At 39.3% G+C, this 21329-nt stretch overlaps 2 protein-coding genes and 1 non-coding gene across 3 annotated transcripts in view; 2 read left to right on the forward strand and 1 right to left on the reverse strand.

Moving 5' to 3' along the window:
• Positions 1–21329, forward strand: part of SHC4 (SHC adaptor protein 4) — a 139273-nt gene that overhangs the window by 70682 nt on the left and 47262 nt on the right. Inside the window, exons 4-6 of the mRNA XM_008705936.2 lie at positions 2129–2248; positions 12498–12551; positions 16605–16656. Coding sequence (XP_008704158.1) covers positions 2129–2248; positions 12498–12551; positions 16605–16656 — 226 coding nt within the window. The remainder of the gene's footprint in view (positions 1–2128; positions 2249–12497; positions 12552–16604; positions 16657–21329) is intronic.
• Positions 395–498, forward strand: LOC121100242. The gene has a single exon (XR_005831998.1). It is a non-coding gene; the product is annotated as a U6 spliceosomal RNA (small nuclear RNA).
• EID1 (EP300 interacting inhibitor of differentiation 1) lies at positions 6891–8631 on the reverse strand. The gene has a single exon (XM_008705935.2). The coding sequence runs from the start codon at positions 8551–8553 to the stop codon at positions 7978–7980; it is 576 nt and encodes a 191-aa protein (XP_008704157.2). The 5' UTR covers positions 8554–8631; the 3' UTR covers positions 6891–7977.

Raw genomic sequence — 21329 nt, forward strand, 5'->3', positions numbered from 1 at the left:
ATCTTTACACTCTTTTTCCTCCGAATTTAAAAAATTATGGTAAAATATGCATAACATAAAATTTTAACCATTTTAACCATTTTTAAGCATACACCTCAGTGATATTACGTACACTCACATCGTGGTGCAACCATCTCCCCTATCTATCCGCGTAACTCTTTTCATCTTGTAAAACTGAAACTCGATACACGTGAATCAGTGACTTCCCATTCCCGCACTTCTGCAGCCCTGACAGCCACAGTTCTGCTTTCTGTCTCTAAGATTTCGACTCCTCTAAGTACCTCCTCGAAGGGGAACCATACAGTATGTGTCTCTTTGTGACTGGATTATTTCACTTCAGATAATGTCCTCGAGATGCATCCATGCCGTAGCACGCGTCAGAATTTCCTCCCACGCTCTCTTCGGCAGCACATGTGCTAAATTGGAACGATACAGAGAAGATTAGCATGGCCCCTGGCCAAGGATAACATGCAAATTTGACAAGCGTTCCATATTTTTGTATCTGGGTGGTGGGCATTAAAGAGGGCCCGTGAAGTAATGAGCACTGGATGTCGTACACAAGTGATAAATTCTACCTCTGAAACTAATAGTACAGTATATGTTAATTAAATTGAATTTAAATTTAAAAAAATACTTTCCTCCCTTTTTAAGGCTGAATAATATTCCATCGTATGTGTGTACCACATTTTGCTTATCCATTCATCTGTTGATGGATACTTGGGTTGTTTCCATGTTTTAGCTATTGTGAATAATGCTGCTTGAACATGGATATAAAACTTTTTTTTTAAAAGATTTTATTTATTTATTCGACAGGATAGAGACAGCCAGCAAGAGACACAAGCAGGGGGAGGGGGAGAGGAAGAAGCAGGCTCATAGCGGAGGAGCCTGATGTGGGGCTCGATCCCATAACGCCGGGATGACGCCCTGAGCCGAAGGCAGACGCTTAACCGCTGTGCCACCCAGGCGCCCCCGGATATACAACTATCTATTCAAGTCCCTGCTTTCAGTTCTTTGGGGTATATAACAAGTGCTAGATTTGCTGGATCATATGGTAATACTAGTTTTGAGTTTTTGAGGACCTGGGAACTACTCTACGGTCTTCCATAGCAGTTGTACTACGGTACATTCCTACCAGTAGTGCACAGGATTTCTATTTCTCCAGGTACTTTCCAACACTGGTTATTTTCTAGTGTTGTTGTTTCTGGTTTTGTTTTCTACTAGTTATAGTTCTATCTAGATTTTCTATTTCTTCATGGCTAAGTTTTGGTAGGTTTAATATTTCTAGGAATTTGTCTATTTTATCTAGGCAATCCCGTTTGTTAATGTGCAGTTGTTCATAGCATTCCCTTGTAATCCTTTTGTTTCCATTGACTTGGTAATTACATCCCCACCTCACTTTTGTTCCTGATATTAGCGATTTGAATCTTCTTTCTTTTTTTCTTAGTCCAGCTAGCTAAGCAATTTTGTTGATCTTTTTGAAGAACTAACTTTTGGTTTCATTGATTTTCTCTATTGTTTTTCTAGCCTCTGTGTCATCGATCTCTGCTCTAATCTATTATTTTCTTCCTTCTACTAGCTTTGGGTTTAATTTGCTCTTGTTTTGAATTCCTTAAGTTTTGCTATGTTCTTGATTTGAGAACTTTCTTCTTTTTTAATGTATGTATTTATAGTTATAAATTCCTCCCTTAGCACCGCTTTCACTGTGTCCCATACGTTTGGTATGTGTGTTTTTCATACTTTTTTTTAATGATTACAAAAAAAATCTAGACAGCAACTCTTTCTTTTTTTAGACATCTGGTGTTCAGAGGGACTGGAGAGTTCAGGTGGCCCAAACTCTCATGGGAACTCCTTTTATATAAAGCAGACCCCTACTCTCAGCACTTGGGGAGAAGGGAATGTATCAGAAAAGTTCTGAAGGCTCAGATTTCACTACTTACTAAAAAATTTGTGGCATTCCATTTTTAAAAACTTTTCATTAAAAAAAAGAAGTATTCCATCTCATGCGTTTTGTGTGAACTAAAATAGAGAGGAAGAGCATGTGTTTTGACCCATTTTCAACACTTAAAAAGATTAATATTATTCTGTAACAAAATCCTTTACTTAGAGTGTTGTTTTGCTCTTTTTAAAGCCTCCAGTTAAGTTCCTATCAACAGTTCTTGGCAAAAGTAATCTTCAGTTTTCGGGAATGAATATTAAACTGACCATCTCAACATGCAGCCTCACGTTGATGAATATTGACAACCAACAGGTAAGATCATGATTATCATTGATAGTTTAATGTATCATGTATTTTTCTAGAAGAGTCTGAGCATAATAAAGAAAATAAAGTTTCAGACAGAGTGAGCTCAGAGTGAGCCTAAAATTTAATAAGGCACAAGGGAAAAAAAATCTGCCAAGCATTTATGCATAACAATAATTAGAACAACAGTATTATTAACCCATCCCTGGCATTTAACTGCTTGCATACTTGTCTCTACCTAATTGGGTTTGTAATAGGGACTAAGGTGCAAATAACACTGTAAAGACCATTTGGCAAATCATATTCTTTTTTTTTTTAAGATTTTTTATTGATTTATTTGACAGAGAGACAGCCAGCCAGAGAGGGAACACAAGCAGGGGGAGTGGGAGAGGAAGAAGCAGGCTTCCAGCGGAGGAGCCTGATGTGGGGCTCGATCCCATAACGCTGGGATCACGCCCTGAGCCGAAGGCAGATGCTTAACGACTGTGCTACCCAGGCGCCCCGGCAAATCATATTCTTGAGTCAGTTGTTTATTATTTTCCACCAGTGCTCGCCAAAAGGAAAGCAATTCCATTTTCAGAACTAACAGACTGTGTGTTGGATGGGGGTGCAAATGAAGGACATGGGGGGAAGGGTAATGTTAGGGTTAATATTCTAGGGAACTGAAATTAAAGCATAAAACATTTTCTTCCGACTCTTAAGGTTGAAATGCTTCGTAAAATGTTATTACATAAACACAGTTCTTTTTCTTCTTTGATGATTTATGATGCCATGGTATGCCTTTCTCATTGTGAACCTTATTTCTCAAAGAACAGCATCACTGAAGCAAATATAGACGATATATACGCACTGGACTAAATGTGTGCTTTCAACTAGGGCACTGTTTGACTTGCTTTCTATTTTTTAAGCTAAATTCCTTATATCAGGTTATATATGTGTGTTAGAGTCTAATTTTTCTTGGTCTAATATGTTGTGATTCAAGGTTCTTAACATTTAAGGTTTTACTCTATGGAGTACTGTTGATCAGGGACTCATGGAAGGTTGAATGTGTAGTTGGCTGTGATAAAACACCATGGGGCTTTGAGATCACACATCGGTTGAAATCCTGGCTCTGCCACTAACAAGCAATTTTCCTAATTAGTGAAATGAGATTATAGTACAGATTCACAGAGTTTCTGAAAGGATGGATTTAGCAATAGTATGTCTCGTTGGGCTATTTAGAGGATTAAGTAAGATCATCAATGTAAATAACTTAGCACAGTGCACTACCCATTATTATTATTTACTCAAACATTTTTCCTATTTCCTTGACACATTTTCATAAACTCAGTACTTAACTGGGAAAGCATATTTTAAAACATAAAATTATAAAATTTTAGTAACATATAAATATGATTTTATACATTTTTGACTCCGATGTTTTTGCCAAAAAATTCACTTGCAGTTTTGAGGGCTGCTTTATTTTCTAAGTTCAAAAGCAGAATAAAATACGTTGCTTCCACGGTAGTAAAAACCTCCACAGAGGAAAATGCTTAATATGAAACAGTTCAAAATAAATTCCTGTCTAGCTGGGCCCTTATTGGTTATCCGAGAGAGGGGATACCATTGGTATCATGACAGCAGATCATTTGAGGCTGTCCTTGGAAGGCGCAGCAGATCTAGGTGGAAGGCAAAAACGATCATTCAGTCTTTCAGATGCTTCGCCGGTAAGACATTTGTGAATGTAAAATTTATTTTTAGTTTTCACCCATGTGTATGGTACCGGGGGTTCTTATTGCCTTGAGCTGTGAGATCTCATTGTGTACAGAAGCACTTGAATTACCTCAGAATTTTGTAGGGGAGGAAGAGGAGGCAAATCTATAGCCATCACGGTGGTGGCCTTATGTGCAGAATGTAACGAGCATTTAAAAATAAGTTTTTTTCTAAGGGGTGACTGAAGGAGGGGGGAATTTAGGAAGAATAGGGCTGTGGTGTGTGTGGTAGGGGGCACAGGTTAGTCTCATTTCTTTCTCTTCTACTACAATTTTTCCGGACTACTGCAATTAGAGGGGTATTGTCACGTGCCCTTTATCTTTCTGGAAGAATAGAAGTGGGGACAGTGGGCATGGGTGGCTTCCACTACCAGTAGTTAGAGCAATGAGTGCCTCTGGAAGTGAGACATCTTTTCTGCACTGGTGGCATGAAATGGGAATGTGTTCAGCCCACTGCTGGAGTGAGGACCAAATTTAGGATCTCATTGACCTCACACCCAGTGCTGATTTTTAAGAATAATTTTGAACCATTCTGCAGGCCTAGGGGAAATGGCTTGGCGGGGGGGGCATAAAAAAGATGTGTGACTGTGGATGCTTCTCTCAAGAAGCTTTATAAATCTCATCAAAAGGGCAAGTAAAATGTTCAAGGGATGAAGGCAGCAGAGACGTGACCTTATATAGATGTACATGAGAAATTATTTACTAATTAAATTCTCCTTAAAGAAAGCTACCCTTTGAAGTTCTAAGATAAAAACCCGGAAACATTAATACTTCCCCTCCCCCCCAACTTCTAAGATATACTTTGGACTGAAAACATAAACAAGTTCAAGTTTATAAATACATTCATAGATGACAGAGTATTTATGGGTCAGATGGTTCACATTCATCTTCAGCCACTGAGAACAACTTCAGGAATATAACCATTCACTCCCAGAAAACGTCTCAGAGAACCTCAGAGGCAGAAAATAAAATCATATTAAACATGTAATGCTTGCAATTTTTAAAACTTACCATATTTTGGGATGGAAAATACATTTTGGAAAAGCAAGTTTTGGGGAAAAATTCAAGCAACAGACTTACTTGACATACTTTAACATGTTAGGGACTTAAGTAAAAATGTCAGGCTCAGGAGCTCCCACTCCCACTACTCTTTACTCCTATCTACAATCCTACCACCAACTCTAACAGCTAGTGAAATGTTACTGAGAAGGGTAATAAAGAGATAAAGAAGGTAAAACAGGCAGAAAATGGAGACATCCTTTAGACCATCCTTTAGTCTCTATGAAGAGAGGCCAGGCAGATAGTACTTACTGTCCAGGTACAAGGAAAACAAAGGTGCAAGCATAATGATACATGGTGAGTGCCACTTGGCCTCCATCTTGGGGAAACAACACTGGGAAACATGGCAGTACAATACCTTCCCTATGTAAAGGGAAACTGGATGCTTTTTCCCACATAACTATAGGTCAAAGGCTGCCAGATCTTCAACTTTTGGGGGAGGGAAAAAGATGGAAATCTGGGTTTTGCTGCTCTCTCTGGATTATGAGATGTTGGTCTTTAATTAAGAATTAAAATTTTAAGCATGAGCCAAACAAAATATATCCGTGTCCTTAGGGCAGCCAGTGTAGGACAATCTGATCTAAGCAAAAATTTATTATATGCATAGATCCAGAAAACTGCCCCCCCTCCCATCACCCTACATACTCAAGCGTTTTAAAGTTCCCTCTTCCATACCACATCCCTACCCTCTCCCCTGTTCACAAAATAAGGACCAGAATCTCTCTAGAACTCCTTTCTTTAGTTCCCATTAACCCAGATTTGAACCAAGTAGGCTGGTTCCAATATGTTAACTTCAACCTTTAAGATATGAGTGATTTTACACTTTTAAAGGGGGTGTTAAAATGCTACCATTTTCTATCTTCAGTAAATACAAACAAGTATTAATTTCAGTGATCTCTCAGATTACTGCCTATTTTTCCAAGACCAATGAGCCAACCATCAAGAAGGGTCCATTGTGGAGTCCAGGTCTTTCTCCCCAAAACGAGCCTTCCAACCCAACAGGGAGTGGTTTTCTTTTGCTCTCCTCTTGCTCCCTACTCAGTCCCGAGGAGGAACCTAATCACACTTTCTGGTTTGAAGACCAGTTTTTTCTATTTCCTGACATCTTTATCTGGAGGTACATGCAACTGGTCAGTTACTGGTGTCCTGGCATCCTACGCCCCACCCCCAAATTCAGTTAATTCACATCATACAAGCAATTATCTATGCAGACTCATCTAGCTGCAGCTATAAGCTGTTTGAAAATGCAGTGGAAGTGAGGCATGGGAGAGGCAGGAATTAAGATGGTTAAGTGCTAATATCTCGCCTCCTATTATTTCCCCATCTATCCTCCTCCTCACCAAGCTACTATTTAGTTATGATTACCGTTGTCAGTCCTCTGCTTTACAGAAAAGAACCTCCCTCCCTAAACTAACAGACAAGATGACTGTAACATAAATAAGGCTGAATTGTGGTGTATTGGATGTGTCCTTTACTGCCCTAAGGAGCAGATGGTACCTTTTTATTGATCATCAGACCTACAGATACACTGTTTTACCGGGCATAGCTTTCCGACATTATTATTTTTATACAATTTCAGAATCTTAGTAACCACAGCAACATTCTCACTAATAGGACAGGTTTTCTCAGGCTGCCAAATTCTTTTATAGGAACTTGCTGAGTTTAATATACACAAGTTAATTTATAAATCAGGTATTTGAAGGTGGAGCACCTTCCCTTATAAATAGTGGTTAAATTTAAATCATAAAGTGGTTTCGATAGTAAGATAAAATAGTGCAATACAACAAAAAGTAGTGTTTAGATAAAGTATGTGAACAATACTATTGGCCAAACAAACAAAATACACAGAACAAGAAACTTTATTATCTTGAATGCTGGTGCATAACCAATAACAAGCTTAATTAGAGGAGGAGACAGAGGGAAACGTCAGATACTGAGGTGGATTTCTGGGCAGGTTTAAAACTTTTAAAGGTTGAGGGCATAATTGTTCAGTCTTTTTTTAGATGTAGGGCTTTCCTTTTACTTGACATTTTCACTTTAACAGTTCCGATGTTATGAAGTTCAACCAAAGTCTTTCACCTGTAAAGTTAAATGAAAAACAGAGCAAGTAAAACAATTTCTCTAGTGGGTAAGAGTATTGGAAATAGTTGTTTACTTTCACACACACTTTAATGTCTAAATTTGAAATTTTATTATGGATGTCTTAATTTTTGCATTTTAAAAATGGTAAGACAACTAATTTTCTTGAATTATAGATCACAGTAGCTTTATAAATGATCGAGATACATGTACAAACAAAATTTCAGATGCTCTAGAAACGTATTTTGAGATACAGCACACGTGATACATCTTTCTTTTTGGGTTTACTTATCTTTTGGGGATACTGCAGAATACCCAATTTATTTTACTCTAAACATTTAGCCTTTGATCACTGGCTTGAACAGACCACAAAGTGGAATCTTCAGAGTTCTTTCAGTAGGCTTTCAGTCCAAATGATTCCGATATCTTGTGTCCTAAATTGGATGTATTAGTTACATTTTCTCATGTAACTTGTCTTGTACTGGTAGTCTGTCTTGGTCATAACTTATTCTTGCAAAACCATTCCTTACAGTGAAATGTGAAAGGTATTTTCCCCCATGCAAGGAAAATAATCTGGATCGATAACAAAGTCAAAGCCACAGGTGTTTCAGGAACATTCCTGAAAACAGATTTCCGATTTCCACAGTCCTAAGATGTTTTTTCTTCTTCCTTAACAATTCTTTTTCATAACTGTGCAGTCACTGCCCTATTCTATTCTGCAAAACAACAAAAATTTTTTTTTGAAGATCAAATTTTTCATTGGCACGGTAAGATCTGGAATGAACCCCAAAGACAGTGGAATGTTGGGTCTCTCCTCAAGTAGTTTCCTCCTCTTCTAACAGCATTTAATTACTCTCTATCAATAATCTCATCACAGCCGAGTTCTTCGGTCAGGCGATTGACAACCATAAGTGAAAAAAGCTCTTCGATAAAAGCCAACTGATCAAACGGGGTCTTCTCATAATGCATTTGAAACCCGCCATCCAGGGCTGCTTCCCTTGCTCTGGATGTTCTCAGAAACATCTTGTTGGCTTCTTCAAGGGCCGCTGATACTCTGTAGCCTGCCCCACTCAGCTGCTCCTCTTCCGGATAATCATAGTCGTCCTCCCAGTCATCAAATTCCTCGCCCTCGTCCTCGCTCTCGAAGTCAGGGCCCGCGAGCTGGCCTGGCTGCTCCCCAGGGTTGGGCCGGTTAGCAAGGCCTCGCTCCCCCTGCGGCTCCGCCATTGGCTGGGCCGCCTCCTCCTCCATTGGGCCTTCCTCCTCGAGCTGTGTTGGGGCCCCGATGCGGGAGGGATTCAGGGATGGCTCCCGGCTCCCGCTGCCTACCTCCATCTGTGGAAGGTCACCCTCGCCAGGCATCACATCCATCTGCAGGTCATTGCTTTCTTCATAGAGCTCGGACAGCTCGTTCATTTCCGACATTGTACAAGCAGCTCAACCTCTCGCAAGACGTTTTTGCAAAATCGGAGCTACGCGGCTGAGCGGTTCTGCGCGTGCGCAAACGGCGTGCGCTTACGTGACCCTGTGCGTTTGCGCGACCCCCAAACACCGCCTCCGGTTTGGCGTCCCCCTCGGGCGGGAGCTGCTCACTTTGCCGCGGGCAACTGTGGTCCAGGTTTCGGTCCTTTCAAACTCCGTAGCTAGGCACTGCGTTTAAGAGAGTTACTTAATCTCCGCTTTGCTTAACCGTTCCGCTGTTTATGATGCTGTAAACTTGAAAATACTTTACTTGGCCTCTGTAACAACGTTTAATCCCCCTCCCCGCTCCTTCCCCCTCCCGCTCTCTCCTCCCGCTCCTCATCCTCCCACCCCAGGCAATCGCGTCTGTTCCAGGGTTTTAACTACCTTTTATCTATATGCTCTTAGGACTTCTAAATCCACACCTCCAGATCACACAGTGTTCCAAGCCACAGATGAACATTCTAAGAACTGATCCATTCAGCTCTTCTGTTTTTCCCATTTTAAAAAAAGTTAAATTCATAAATAAACATATTACCTATCTTCTTTTTTTTAGATTTTATTTATTTATTTATTTACTTGACAGAGATACAGCCAGCGAGAGAGGGAACACAGGCAGGGGGAGTAGGAGAGGAAGAAGCAGGCTACCAGGCGAGGAGCCTGATGTGGGGCTTGATCCTAGAATGCCGGGATCACGCCTTGAGCCAAAGGCAGACGCTTAAGGACTGCGCTACCCAGACGCCCCCATATTATCTATCTTTTTTTAAAAAATACATGCTGAAGAAGTACTTGGTTCCATTTATTTTCGCAGGAGGTAACTTCCCTCTATTATCAATTTGGTGTGTATTCTTTAAACCCTTTTCCTTTGCATTTATATGGATCTTTACGCCCTCAGGAAAAATCGTATTTTGTGTGTGGGTTTGTTGTTGTGGTTTTTTTTTTGTTTTTGTTATTTTTGGCATGTCTTACATAACTGTCTTCAAATTACAAAACAAAAAACCCCTCAGCAATGTCTTGAAGATTTAGCTTTGTTAGTATACATAGACGAATCTTTTTTTTTCCGTAGCATTTCATGTGTATAGCTATACTATAGTTGATCTAACTATGCACAAATAATTTCCGATTTTTCGATATTATGGGTGTGGGTAAATGGGTAACTATGGGTAATGGGTAAATGACATCCATATGCGCCAATGTTTCTCTAGAATAAATAACCTAGAGGTGGAAAGGCATAATTGTAGGGTATGCATACTTGAGTTTTAATACATAGTGTCAAACTGCTCTCCAAGATTGCTGCACAAATTGAAGCTCTCCTCAGCAGTGTTTGAGAATATCCTTGCCACACATGGTTTTGCTGAGCAGTTTTATCAATTTAATGATATCCTGTTTTATTTTCCATAGCCTTGATTTCTTGGAGATTGAGTGTTTTTCAATATGTTTATTGAACATTTGTGTTACTTAAGAAAATTAACTGGTCTTATTTTTCGTTTATTTCTTTTTGTTATTGATTTGTAGGAATTTCTTACAAACTATATGAATGCTTTGTTTTACATGTTGCAAATATATTCTCCCTCCCTGTTGTTATTTGTCCCGTTTCAGGGGTCTTTTTTTTTTATACAAAAGTTTTAAAATGAGTTTTCCTGTAATCAAATTGAAGGGTTTTTTTTAATGGTTTTTTATTATATTATGTTAGTCACCATACAGTACATCCCCGGTTTCCGATGTAAGGCTCGATGATTCATTAGTTGCGTATAACACCCAGTGCACCATGCTATATGTGTATACGTGCCCTCCTTACTACCCATCACCGGTCTATCCCATTCCCCCACCCCCCTCCCCTCTGAGGCTGAAGGGTTTTTTTTTTTCTATATGTCTTTTTCTTTCTATTAAGATGGATTTTCCTACTTCACAGATCACGAGCATGATTTTTTATTTGTCTTCTAATATTTGGATAGATCTTTTATGGATAAGACATTTATTTCTGGAAATACTATGAGGACAGGATTTATTTATGTATTTTTTAACATATATTCAGCTAATTCAGTCAACTCCACTAATTTAATCACTGTCCTTTTGTTGGCTGTTTGGTGCCACATTTGTCATAGACTAAAAGACAATGAATGTGTGAGTTTGTTTTTAGACTTTGTATTCAAATGAATTTCTACAGTTTTATAGTAGGTCTTGCTGGTAAGGAGAATCTTCTCTCTTTGTTATTGAAAAAATTGCCTTAGCTCTTTGCACATTTGTTCTTCCATGTGAATTTTAGAAGTAGCTTGAAATGTTACCCGAATGACATAGATGGAATTTTTATTGGAGTTGCGTGGAATTTACAGATTAATTTGGGGGAGAATTCACATCTTTACAATATTGTCTTCTCATCCATAGAAGTGATATATATCTTTCTGCTTGTTTGTGTCTTATTTATACCCTTCAATAAAGTTTTTTAAAAAGCCTTACATGAGTCATACTAGTTTTATACTTAGGTACTCTTGTAAAATATACCCCTCAGCACAATACAGTATCTGATTAGCTATTGCTGGTATGTGGCAATGACAGTTGATCTTTGTGTATTGATTTGTTTTTAGTAATCGCTTTTAACTGAAATATAAATATAGAAAACATAAATATAGAAAAGTGCACAAGTTCTAAGTCTGCAGCTTGGTTATTACAAAATGGGCATATTTGTGTAATCACTACCCAGATCGAGAAACACCATTTGCAGGATCCCAGAAAACCATTTGCTTTCTGTTCCTTTGCCACACTATCGCCACCATCCTGATTTCAAACAGAATAAAATATTTTTGCCTGTTTTTGAACTTTATAGAAATTAAACCATGCTGTGTATGTCTAGCTTCTTTTGCCCAAGAAATATGTTCTTTGCTACATAGTAGTCCATTGTTTGATTGACTACCACAGTAATCATCTTTGGGGTTGTTTCCAGTCTGGGGCTATTACAAACAGGGCAGTAGTTATCTTTCTTGAGAAGATCTTTGGTGCATGTATTTACACAATTCCATTGGAATACATCTAAGAGTAGAATTGCTTGGCCATCTTATGTAACAGAACCATATATAGATTAGGTTAAACAATTCTGAAGGTGAGATTAGCCAATTGATGCACAGTTGGTATTTCAATGAACCTTCAAAACAGTATGACAAATACTTCTCTGTAAATTGGTCATTACACTGTGGTTTCCAAACAAGCAGGCCTAAACTCTTCAGTGAAAGAGATCGTCTTCCTGGCTAACCAATGCAGTCCACTTGAATAGTCTACTTCAAACTGAAAATCTTAATATTAGGGCCTTAATATGCTTTTGGTGGTAAATGACTGAAACCCAATTCAAATTAGCTTATATAAAAATAAATAAAATAGAAAAAATGCATAAAAAGATAAAGAGAAAGGGGGGAAATGTATTGGTTGAAGTGATGGACTAAATGTTAACCACCAGATTTATTTATTTTTTTAACTCTCAGCTCTGATATTCTCCAGAGGGAAAGCTTCATTTTTCCATCAGGCTTTTGCCACATGTCAGCAAAAGATGGCTCCCAGAAGCCTTGGACTTAAACTAAGGCCCTTAATGGCAGAGGGAGGTGCATTCTTTCCTATTATCCATTTCAGTTCCTCCTCATGATATTGATTGGCTTTGTTTTATCCAGAGGGATGGTGTTTTCTGATGGGCTAAGCCTGGAGCGCGCATCCAGCCATAAGGAGAGGGGCAGTGAGACAGGCATGTCAAACCTACTTGAACCTCATGAGATTATTACAGAATGGGGATGGAGTAGTTTCCAAAGGGATGCTGAGCAGACAAAAACAAAACACAACTGTATGTCTGTTTCTGTTAGATTGTATGTAACTAGGCATAATTAATTTGTAGCATCATACATGCTTAACCTGTTTGTGTTTTACAGATTATTGCAAATCATCATATGCAGTCTATTTCATTTGCCTCTGGAGGGGATCCTGTAAGTATGGACCCATGAAAGTCTTTTTAAAAGAGTTAAAAGACCTTCCATGTAAAGCATGTTAGCCACTACATATCTTTTCCAATGTTTTATTACAATTGTGAATAGCTATGTACAAAGATCTGGCTTTGACAAAATATTTTCTATTACTGATTTTTAAAATATTTGGATTAGTAATAGATGAACTAATAATATTCTGTTATATTGTGAGTCATGGAGTTACCATCTGAGACTCTTCTTGTAGGTACCATCTAAGTCATGAAAAACAAATATGTCATATATGTGTTGCCAGTCCTCCCTTGGCATTCTTCTTAACACAGAGTTCCAGGCAGATCCTATTAAGCAATTGGATTTGGCATACGAGGGGAAGCCTAGTTGCCACTCTGGCTGTCAACCAAGGCAACTAAATCTAATCTAAAATGAGCAACCAGGTTTGCAGAAGCCCATGGAGGGAACACTTAGCTAGCAGGAGAGAGCTGCCGTTTCTTCCTCCCTAGAGGCCACAGGGTGTTCATTTCCCATGAATTGTGGGAGACTGAGCAAGTGCTCGCTCTCCAAGCCTACTTGACAGACTGGAGGGTCGTTCCCTGACTCCCTACTCCATCACTTCTGAACCAGAGTGAAAGGAGAGAGAGACATTGAAATTAGGAAGCCTGTGACTGACCAAGAAACACATGTTTGAACTGAGGGAGTAGAAGGACGATTTTGCAGCTCCATGATATTGTGATATTTTTCTTCTCCCTGCAAACATATAGAAACTTAGTTTGATTTTCATAAGGATTGAACGTCAGTAAGCTCAAGAAAACATATGGGGAGCAAATGTAGACCTTGTTCTTACTGACAATGTATTACCTTTTTTCCTGCTGAGTATTTATTATTAAAGATTGTATCCTTCAGAAATGAGGGAATACAATCCAGGATAATAGTTGTTTCTTTTCTATCCACCATATTTAGTTTCTCACTTTCAATTGAGCAATCAAATGGAGGGTCATAAATGATAGGACATATAGCTCAGAAATCTAAGAAAGGTATGGAACAGTAGTAGAAACTAAATCTGGCGGCTGATGTCACTGCAAAGTTTTGACCTCTATGCTAAATATTAAAAAGGAAAAATTATTGTCTATCCTAAAAGGAAATAAAGTTCTGAAGTTACTCTGTTGTAATCATCACTTCCCTTACTGGCATCTAAAGTAAGCAACTTTCTTCAGTTGGTTGTTGGTGTAACTTTTTTGCGTATGAAATATATAGTTAAGTGCTATTTAAGTTACCCTATTCTTTGAAGCATTTCAATAATTACTTGTCTTCACCTTAGCTACCAGTGACTCAAAATATTCAAACATGTCAGACCTAAACAGCCTGTCTTCAGAACTTATTTGAAGCATATGGAAGAAAAGCAGTATTTATAGGACCTCAAATCATTGTGTTTTTTTTTTCTTTTATTAATGGACACTTAATTTTCCCTTTTGGCTTCTGTACTTTCTCCTTTTTCAATTTTGGGTATAGTTATTTTCAAATGAATATATATTAGTTCCATGGTGCTACCATTTAATTAATACATAAACCAGATTTTAAGAGGTCTCCGTCTTCCCCAGAGATTCTGCAGATGGCTAATTGTGGATTCATTAGCAAACAGGGGGCATGCGAGATGCCTAGCACGTAGCAGCGGCATTGTGGGCCCAGTACTGAACCTGAACTCCCAGCCAGCCTCGTCATCTGGCCTGGACAGTGACAATAAAGGGATATGTTTTGTAGCAGAGAGAGTTGACTGAGTCCAGCCTGAAAAGGCCAGCATTGTCTCTTCTCTTCCTAACCCATTATAGCTTAGTCATCCATAAAGGAACTCGAATACTTTCCTTAAATCATTCAAGTAATGAGCTCTATAAGTGAAGTGTCAAAAAATAATTATAGGTGTTTGCCCTAAATTTCCCTTTCAGGTTCCAAGGGTTGCTGTCATTTTAGCGTCCATATGCAAATCATCATTTACCCTAGGCAAGCCCGCATGAGGTCTATCACAGTTCTCCAGAACCCTAATTCTCTTTAGATTGTCTTCACGTGCTTTGAATTCTTTAACTTTCAACCCGCCAAAGCACTGCCCTTACCAAAAGCAAATGGTAAAGAATTTGTAGCGCTGTGGGGAAGTTTGTACCTACCGATTTGAGTGGGATCCCTGTGCTCTCTACAGCTGGGGCAGAAAGCCTGCTATTTAAATTAAAACAGAAAACTGGAGTGACCACAAACATTGGCCTTCAGGTCCCCCAGATGAAATGCCAGGCTTTGGAGTCAGTGAGACTTGACTTACTTAACCTCTCCTAGCTTCGGGGTCCTCATCTATAAAATGGGGAATGATCACCCTTGCCTCACAGCGTAGTGAGAATGAAGTGAATTGATGCACGTAAGCTGCTAGCACTGTGCCTGGCACAGTGTGATGGGAGATAGCTGTCACCACTATTGCTAGCACGGGGCCCTAGCTTTGTTTAGGACACTCCCTGAGATCATTTACAACTTCACAGCTACCTGGGTGTAAGATGCGAAAAGTCTCCATGGCCCAGTGTCGTACCTTTCTTTCTACCAGATTTCCTTCCACATTTAAGAAATACTGACTGTTCTTTACCTCTTGACCTTTGCTCACCCTTACCTTTACTCTCTTCTTGAAGACAATTTACTTGTCTTCCTCCTGTCAGCCCTGAAGACAGTTCTTGGTAATGCTTCTTTATCTTTATATACGTTCTCCTTTATAAAAAGGCATTACAAGTATGTCACAAATATATTTTCTTATATTTTTTCCATTCTTTGTGGCTTGCTTTTAACATTTTTTAGATTCTCCCAGATATTTCCAGTTATAGGATTTTAGAACTACAAGACCATTGGAGACTGTTTGGAGAATGAGGTCCCACAGCCTCTTTCCCATCATCTAACGCACCAGACAGCGTTGTTGGCATCCTGCCGTCTCTACGACTTTATAAATAGCAGCCAAGCCCCCAGCACTTGTGGCTTTGCTTCTAAATTCATGTGAAACAAAGCTCATAGATCTGACCTTATTTATTTACAAGATATTTCAAACCTTTTATCTATTAGCATAAGATAAATTTATTTAGGTGCTTGTTATTTTTTAAAATAACTGAAGACAAGTTATGCTGACCCTGAGATCTGCTTCCCGCATGTTTCCCTGTGGGTTATTAAGTGATTGTCCTTGAGGGTATTATGCTGGGCTTTTATTTCCTGCCAGTTGATTGCATCTTCCCTCTGGAGAGTCATACTTCTAATCTGCAAATGGCATTGTGTGTATTTTTTTTCCCTGAGAACTGAGATAACAAAAAGCATCTTTAATTATTAAAATCTTATCACTCATCAGTTTACTGTTTCAGTAAAAGTCAGAATATTACCAAGTGGCTTTTTGTTTGTTTTTACAAAGTCAGCCACACACCTTTTTGAACTCCTTAGATTTTTCGTGGGTTCTCTTTTTCAAAAATGATTTTTCCTTTCTAGATATTGATCAAGTAAATGCTTTGTGTTTTTTGTTTTGTTGTTTCTTAAGTTACCTTGCATCGCACACAAGCAAGCTAACAACCACAAAACCCAATGTGTCTCTGTAATTGACTTATTTTCCGACATAGATGGTGTCTCTTTGGACAACTGGGAAATCATGGCACCACCTCCTGGTTTATGACTCTTTTGTGATGGCATAAACCCTGGTATTTCACCTTTCAACACAGGAGATGGTCGTGGTTCCTAACCATTTTTAAAGAATGTATGTCCTAACATATTCCCTATCTAGATTCCTTTTTATTCTTGGTGAATAAATATCACTAAATCTGCCTCTAAATTTTTAATTTTCAACTTCTCTCTCCAAGGGACAGAGGCTGTGGACTCCACAATGGTTAAACTATGCAGTTTGTGTTTATGTTCTCTCCTAGGATGCTTTTCTTTTCTCTTTAAGAAGAAACATTTGTATTTAAGTCCTTATCTCAGTATCGTGTCCTAAGTGTACTCTTATCTTTCAACAGTACAATCCATTCATTTTAAATGCAATAATTTTCCTTTTTTTTTTTATAGGATACTACAGACTATGTTGCCTACGTAGCTAAAGATCCAGTTAATCAACGAGGTATGGAAAGAAATTTCTAGATTTTCTTAAGAGCTGGTATATAGCCCCTTAAAAAGTAAGAAGCAGTTCTCTCCAATATGCAGAGTGATGAGGATCACTAGAGTGCTGTATTGGGTTCTAGAAATATTATGTGAATTTGCATTGGAAATAAATAGCCCTGCTAGCAGAGCAAAGTAGAAAAAATATATAGTTGGGATTTAAATCCCAGTCATTTGAGGGACCCTTATACCAAAAGGCTTATTATCTATTTGTATAATCAAAAGAGAAGCTGTTCTGGTGATAATAGAAGAGGCTGGCTGCCACATCCCCAATGAATGAATGAATTACACAGAACCCAGGCCAGTGAGACGATTGGCCTGCGTCGGTCTCTGCAAGTGTGTTTGTGTGTGTGTGTGTGTGTGTGTGTGTGTGTGTGTGTGTGTGCTGAGCCTGTGCATTTGTTGTTCAAAGAGTCTGGCATGTCACTTTGAGTGTTTGGCTTCTTCTCATTCTTGGATCTCAGCTTGAATGTCTCTTCTTCAGAGAGATCTTCTTCTTTGACTGATAGCACCTCCTGTCTCCAGTAGGATATCCCACCCTGCTGCATCATATTACTTTATTTCTCTTCTTAGTAACACTTAGCCCACATTTTTGTTATTTTATTTACTCATTTGTTGATGTGTTTCACATCTGTCCTTCCTATTGAAAGCTCCATGAGGGCAGGAGACTGTTTACCTTATTCACTGTTGTTTCCAAAGCACTCATCAAAAGGCCAGGCACATAGGTGTTGCAATAAAAATAACTACTTTGCTGAGTGTCTCAGTGAATGGAAGAGTAAGTTGATTGGATCTCTCATCCCAGGATTTAGCAAGGTTGCCTAAGTACACTCATTTCCCAGTGAAACTTTGGAATAAGGGCCTGAAGTTTCTTAGGTCATTGGACCTCTTTAGACAGACATGGTTAGTGTTGCTTCTCATCCCTGATTCTGGGACATTCAGACTCCTATTAGGGTTGAGTCTTAGGTTGCTTCTTCTCCTTAACCAGAACCTATTAGGGCAGCATCTTCTGCCACCCCAGGGATAGAGTTTGCCCCAACACATTTATTGAATACACGTGATGTAGAATTTGGAAATTCAAAGAGCTATAAAACAAAGAGGTGGAAGTGTATATGGCATGTTGGGGGCAAAGGAATAGAATATATTTACTAGGATGCAGATTGGGTATGGAGAAAAAAAGCCTAAAAGACATCCGGAGGGCAGATAGGGTAGAGCTGATAAGTAGGGACTTGATCTTTGAGCAAATGGGTAGAGAATGCTTTTCGCAAAGCAGAGCTTTGGGAAGATTGATTTGGGAATATGGTCGATTCAGAGAGAAACTTAAGGCAGGGAGATCTGTTTGGAAGCTATTATGATAGTCAAAAAGGAAATGATGAGGACCAGCTGCTCACACAGGACCGGGCACGTGGTAAATGCTCAGCAAATGCTTCAATGCCTCAGTGAGATGGAAAAGAAGAAACAGGTGACGAGATCTAAGCAATACTCCATTGAAACTGACTCATTGTAAACCGTACGATGAAGAATGGCTAGCCACCAACGATGAGTAGGAGAGACAGGGACTAGTGAAGGGGAGTGGGGGTGTAGGAATGGAACACAACGAAAGACACCAGAAGAGAGCAACCTCTTTTAATTAAGCCTGAGTTTCCCAAAAGAATAACTGCAGGCTATTTTGGGGAAGGGCTCTGAACCACAAAGCCTTTTCTCTCAACCTGAAAGGATAGGGTGAAAGGAAGAACGAATAGATCAGGAAGTCTAGATGTTTGGTAACTTGGCCATCTGTCACGGACTAGCGCAGGCATGTCATTGCTCTTCTGTGAACGGTGGTGAGTTCAAAGACTGAGGCCAATTGCACGCTTTCTTCTCTAAAGGGGAGATGGGTCTACCTAGAAGATGATTTAGAAGCATAGGGTAATTTTCCGGGTGCCTGGCTGGCTCAGTCCGTTAAAGCATCCGACTCTTGATTTCGGCTCAGGTCATGATCTCAGGGTCATGAGATCTGCATCAGGCTCCATGCTCAGTGGGGAGTCTGCTTGAGATTCTCTCTCTCTCCCCCTCTCCTTTTGCCCCTCCCCCTGTGCACTCTCTCTAAAATAAATAAATCTTAAAAAAAAAAAAAGAAGCAGGGTAATTTTCCTGGATTAAAAGCTAGCATCTCCTCATCCTTATGGCCCCTTTTCTAGTCTCCCCCTTCCCTTTCTTATTTATCTTAGTTACAGAAACTTCTGTGAGAAGCCACTCTGTTGTCAGTATAGCCCCTGCTTGCACACCCCTCTAGTGTAAAATCCCTTCCCCTCACCTGAGTCCCTGGGCTTTAATTTGTGCACAGAGGTGCTGACACAGCTTTCAAGCCCACAAATAATTATGAATTACATGCTAATATGAAAGGGGCTGAGCTAATCATTGTGGAGGACAAACAATTCCTGGCCAGCCTGGGCTCATCATTTAGTGGGAGAGAGAAACGCAGCGTATTGGAGGTGCATGGAGAAGGAGGGAGGCCAGGACAACAGCGTGTGGGACACAGCAGGTGCTTAGTCAGGATTCATGGGAGAAATGAATCTAGGCCTCGTTGCAAGAGCCCTGTAATGAGAGCTTAGGGCCTTGTGTTTGGGTGGTGTGTGAGTGTGTGTGTAAAGGTGGGGTTGAAGAAAAGGGAAGGAATAGAAGTAGGGGAGCCATGGCTGAAAAGCTAGGCCAGAAACAGATTGTAGAGGGCTTTGAATGCTGACCAAAAGGTCACTGGGAGCCATTGAAGATTTTGAGCTTTATAGCAATTATGCTGGCTTCTGCCATTTTACTGAAATTGCAAAATGATAAATTTTCTGGCATTTGTATCTGTGAAAGTGATACCATATGGCAGAAAACAGTCTGGAATTGTAGAGTCCAATTTGGAGGACATCTCATTAGTCCCAGGCAGGAATGGTACTGTTTACATTACGCTGGGGGAAGGAAGGAACAGTTTGGACACATCTGTAATCTCATGGAACTTGGCAACAATTTAGATAGGAAGGTTGTTGAAGAAATTGAAATTAGATGTTCCTGAGGACTTAATGAGATATTATATACAATGCAAATATCTCAATATGTGGCTCGTAGTAAGTATATGATAAACGGTAGCAATTATTATTATTACCCTGTGTGATATGGAGTAGTGTTGTCATTAAAGAAACAGGGATTATTACAAATTGGGAAAAAGACAATCCATTAGAGAAACGGGGAAAAAAATCTATCATTGATTACATGCTCACCACATGGCAGGCATTGTCTCATTTCATCCTTACAGCAACCCTCTGCGGTCGGTATTAATTTATTCCTTTATTATAAAAACAAACATGGGCATCGAGAAAAGGGAGATTGTTTTCCTAAGCTCAGTCAGCTAATAAGCAAGTGAATGAACTCCCAGGTCCTCAGCACACCTTTACGAAAGAACATTGCAAGGCACCAAGAAACATTTAAGAAATTGTACAAGTTTACTAGCTACCTTGTTAGCAATCAAATTATCATTCGATACCGCATTTCTTCGTCAAATATCAAATATTGACAAAAGGTAAAATGAGGTTTAAAAGTAGTAGTTATTGTTAACAATGCCAGTAGGAGTGTGGAACCAAGTGTTTTGGAGAATAAGTTGACAGTTTGCATCCAAAGACTTAAAAAGGTAAATACTTTTGAACCAGCAATTTAACTTCTAAGGAAATAATTAGGACACGCACAAAGATGAAGGAATAAAGATTATTGTCGTATATTATTTATATAATAGACAACACAATTTCAATATTCATAAATAACAAATTATGTAAATGAATCCATAGCGTCTACTACTATGCAGCAATTTAAAACTAGTGTTACAGAAGAATAAATAATGACATGGGGAAAACGTTGACGATGTTGTTAAGTGAAAAAGCAGATTGTGAAACTATGTGCATAATATGACCCCAGGTAATTTTTTTGGAGGTAGATATACTTAGAAAAAAAGATTGGAAAGAAAAAGATGCCAAAATATTAATAGCAGTTATCTTTGGGTGGTGAGACTTGCATAATTTTTTTTTCTTGGTACCTTTTTATTTTCTAAAAATCCTACAGTGAATATTTATTATATTTGTAAAAAGAAAAAAATGTTCTAAATCCTTGAATAAAGAAAGAAAATAGTGAAACCAGAAAGAAGATGTTATAGAATTAGCTAGTGAGTTTGGTTCATCTGAGGGGAATGTTCAGGCAGGAGAGGCTCAGGGTGGGGGAGGGGGAAAAAGAGGGGAGGGGGAAGTGGGGGAGGAAGGGATGGGGGGATAGGAGTGTGGGGGATAGGGGAGACAGAGAGATAGAGACCAGGCCTTCAGGTGCACATTTGGAAAAACTGTAACTCATAGCCCTAAGAGTAAGCAAGACCACCGAAGGAGGAACCTGGAAAGGAGAGGGCTGAGGGTCTCAGGGAGTAGAAGAAGTCAGAGGAGACAGTAAAGAGCCAGAGGAGTGGTCAGGGGGAAGAGAAAATCATCTAAGAAGGAGAAAGAGCACATTTCTCTGGGAGAAGTCATCCCAGAATAAGACACCTCAGAATGCCACATCCTGAAAAGGAGTTAGGGGAAATGAAGGGGGAAAATGCCTTTTAGTCGGGCAGTTAACAGGCCATTGTCCCCCCCCCCC

This window comes from Ursus maritimus, unplaced genomic scaffold, assembly GCF_017311325.1.
Source record: "Ursus maritimus isolate PB19 unplaced genomic scaffold, ASM1731132v1 scaffold_35, whole genome shotgun sequence".
Lineage (NCBI taxonomy): Eukaryota > Metazoa > Chordata > Mammalia > Carnivora > Ursidae > Ursus > Ursus maritimus.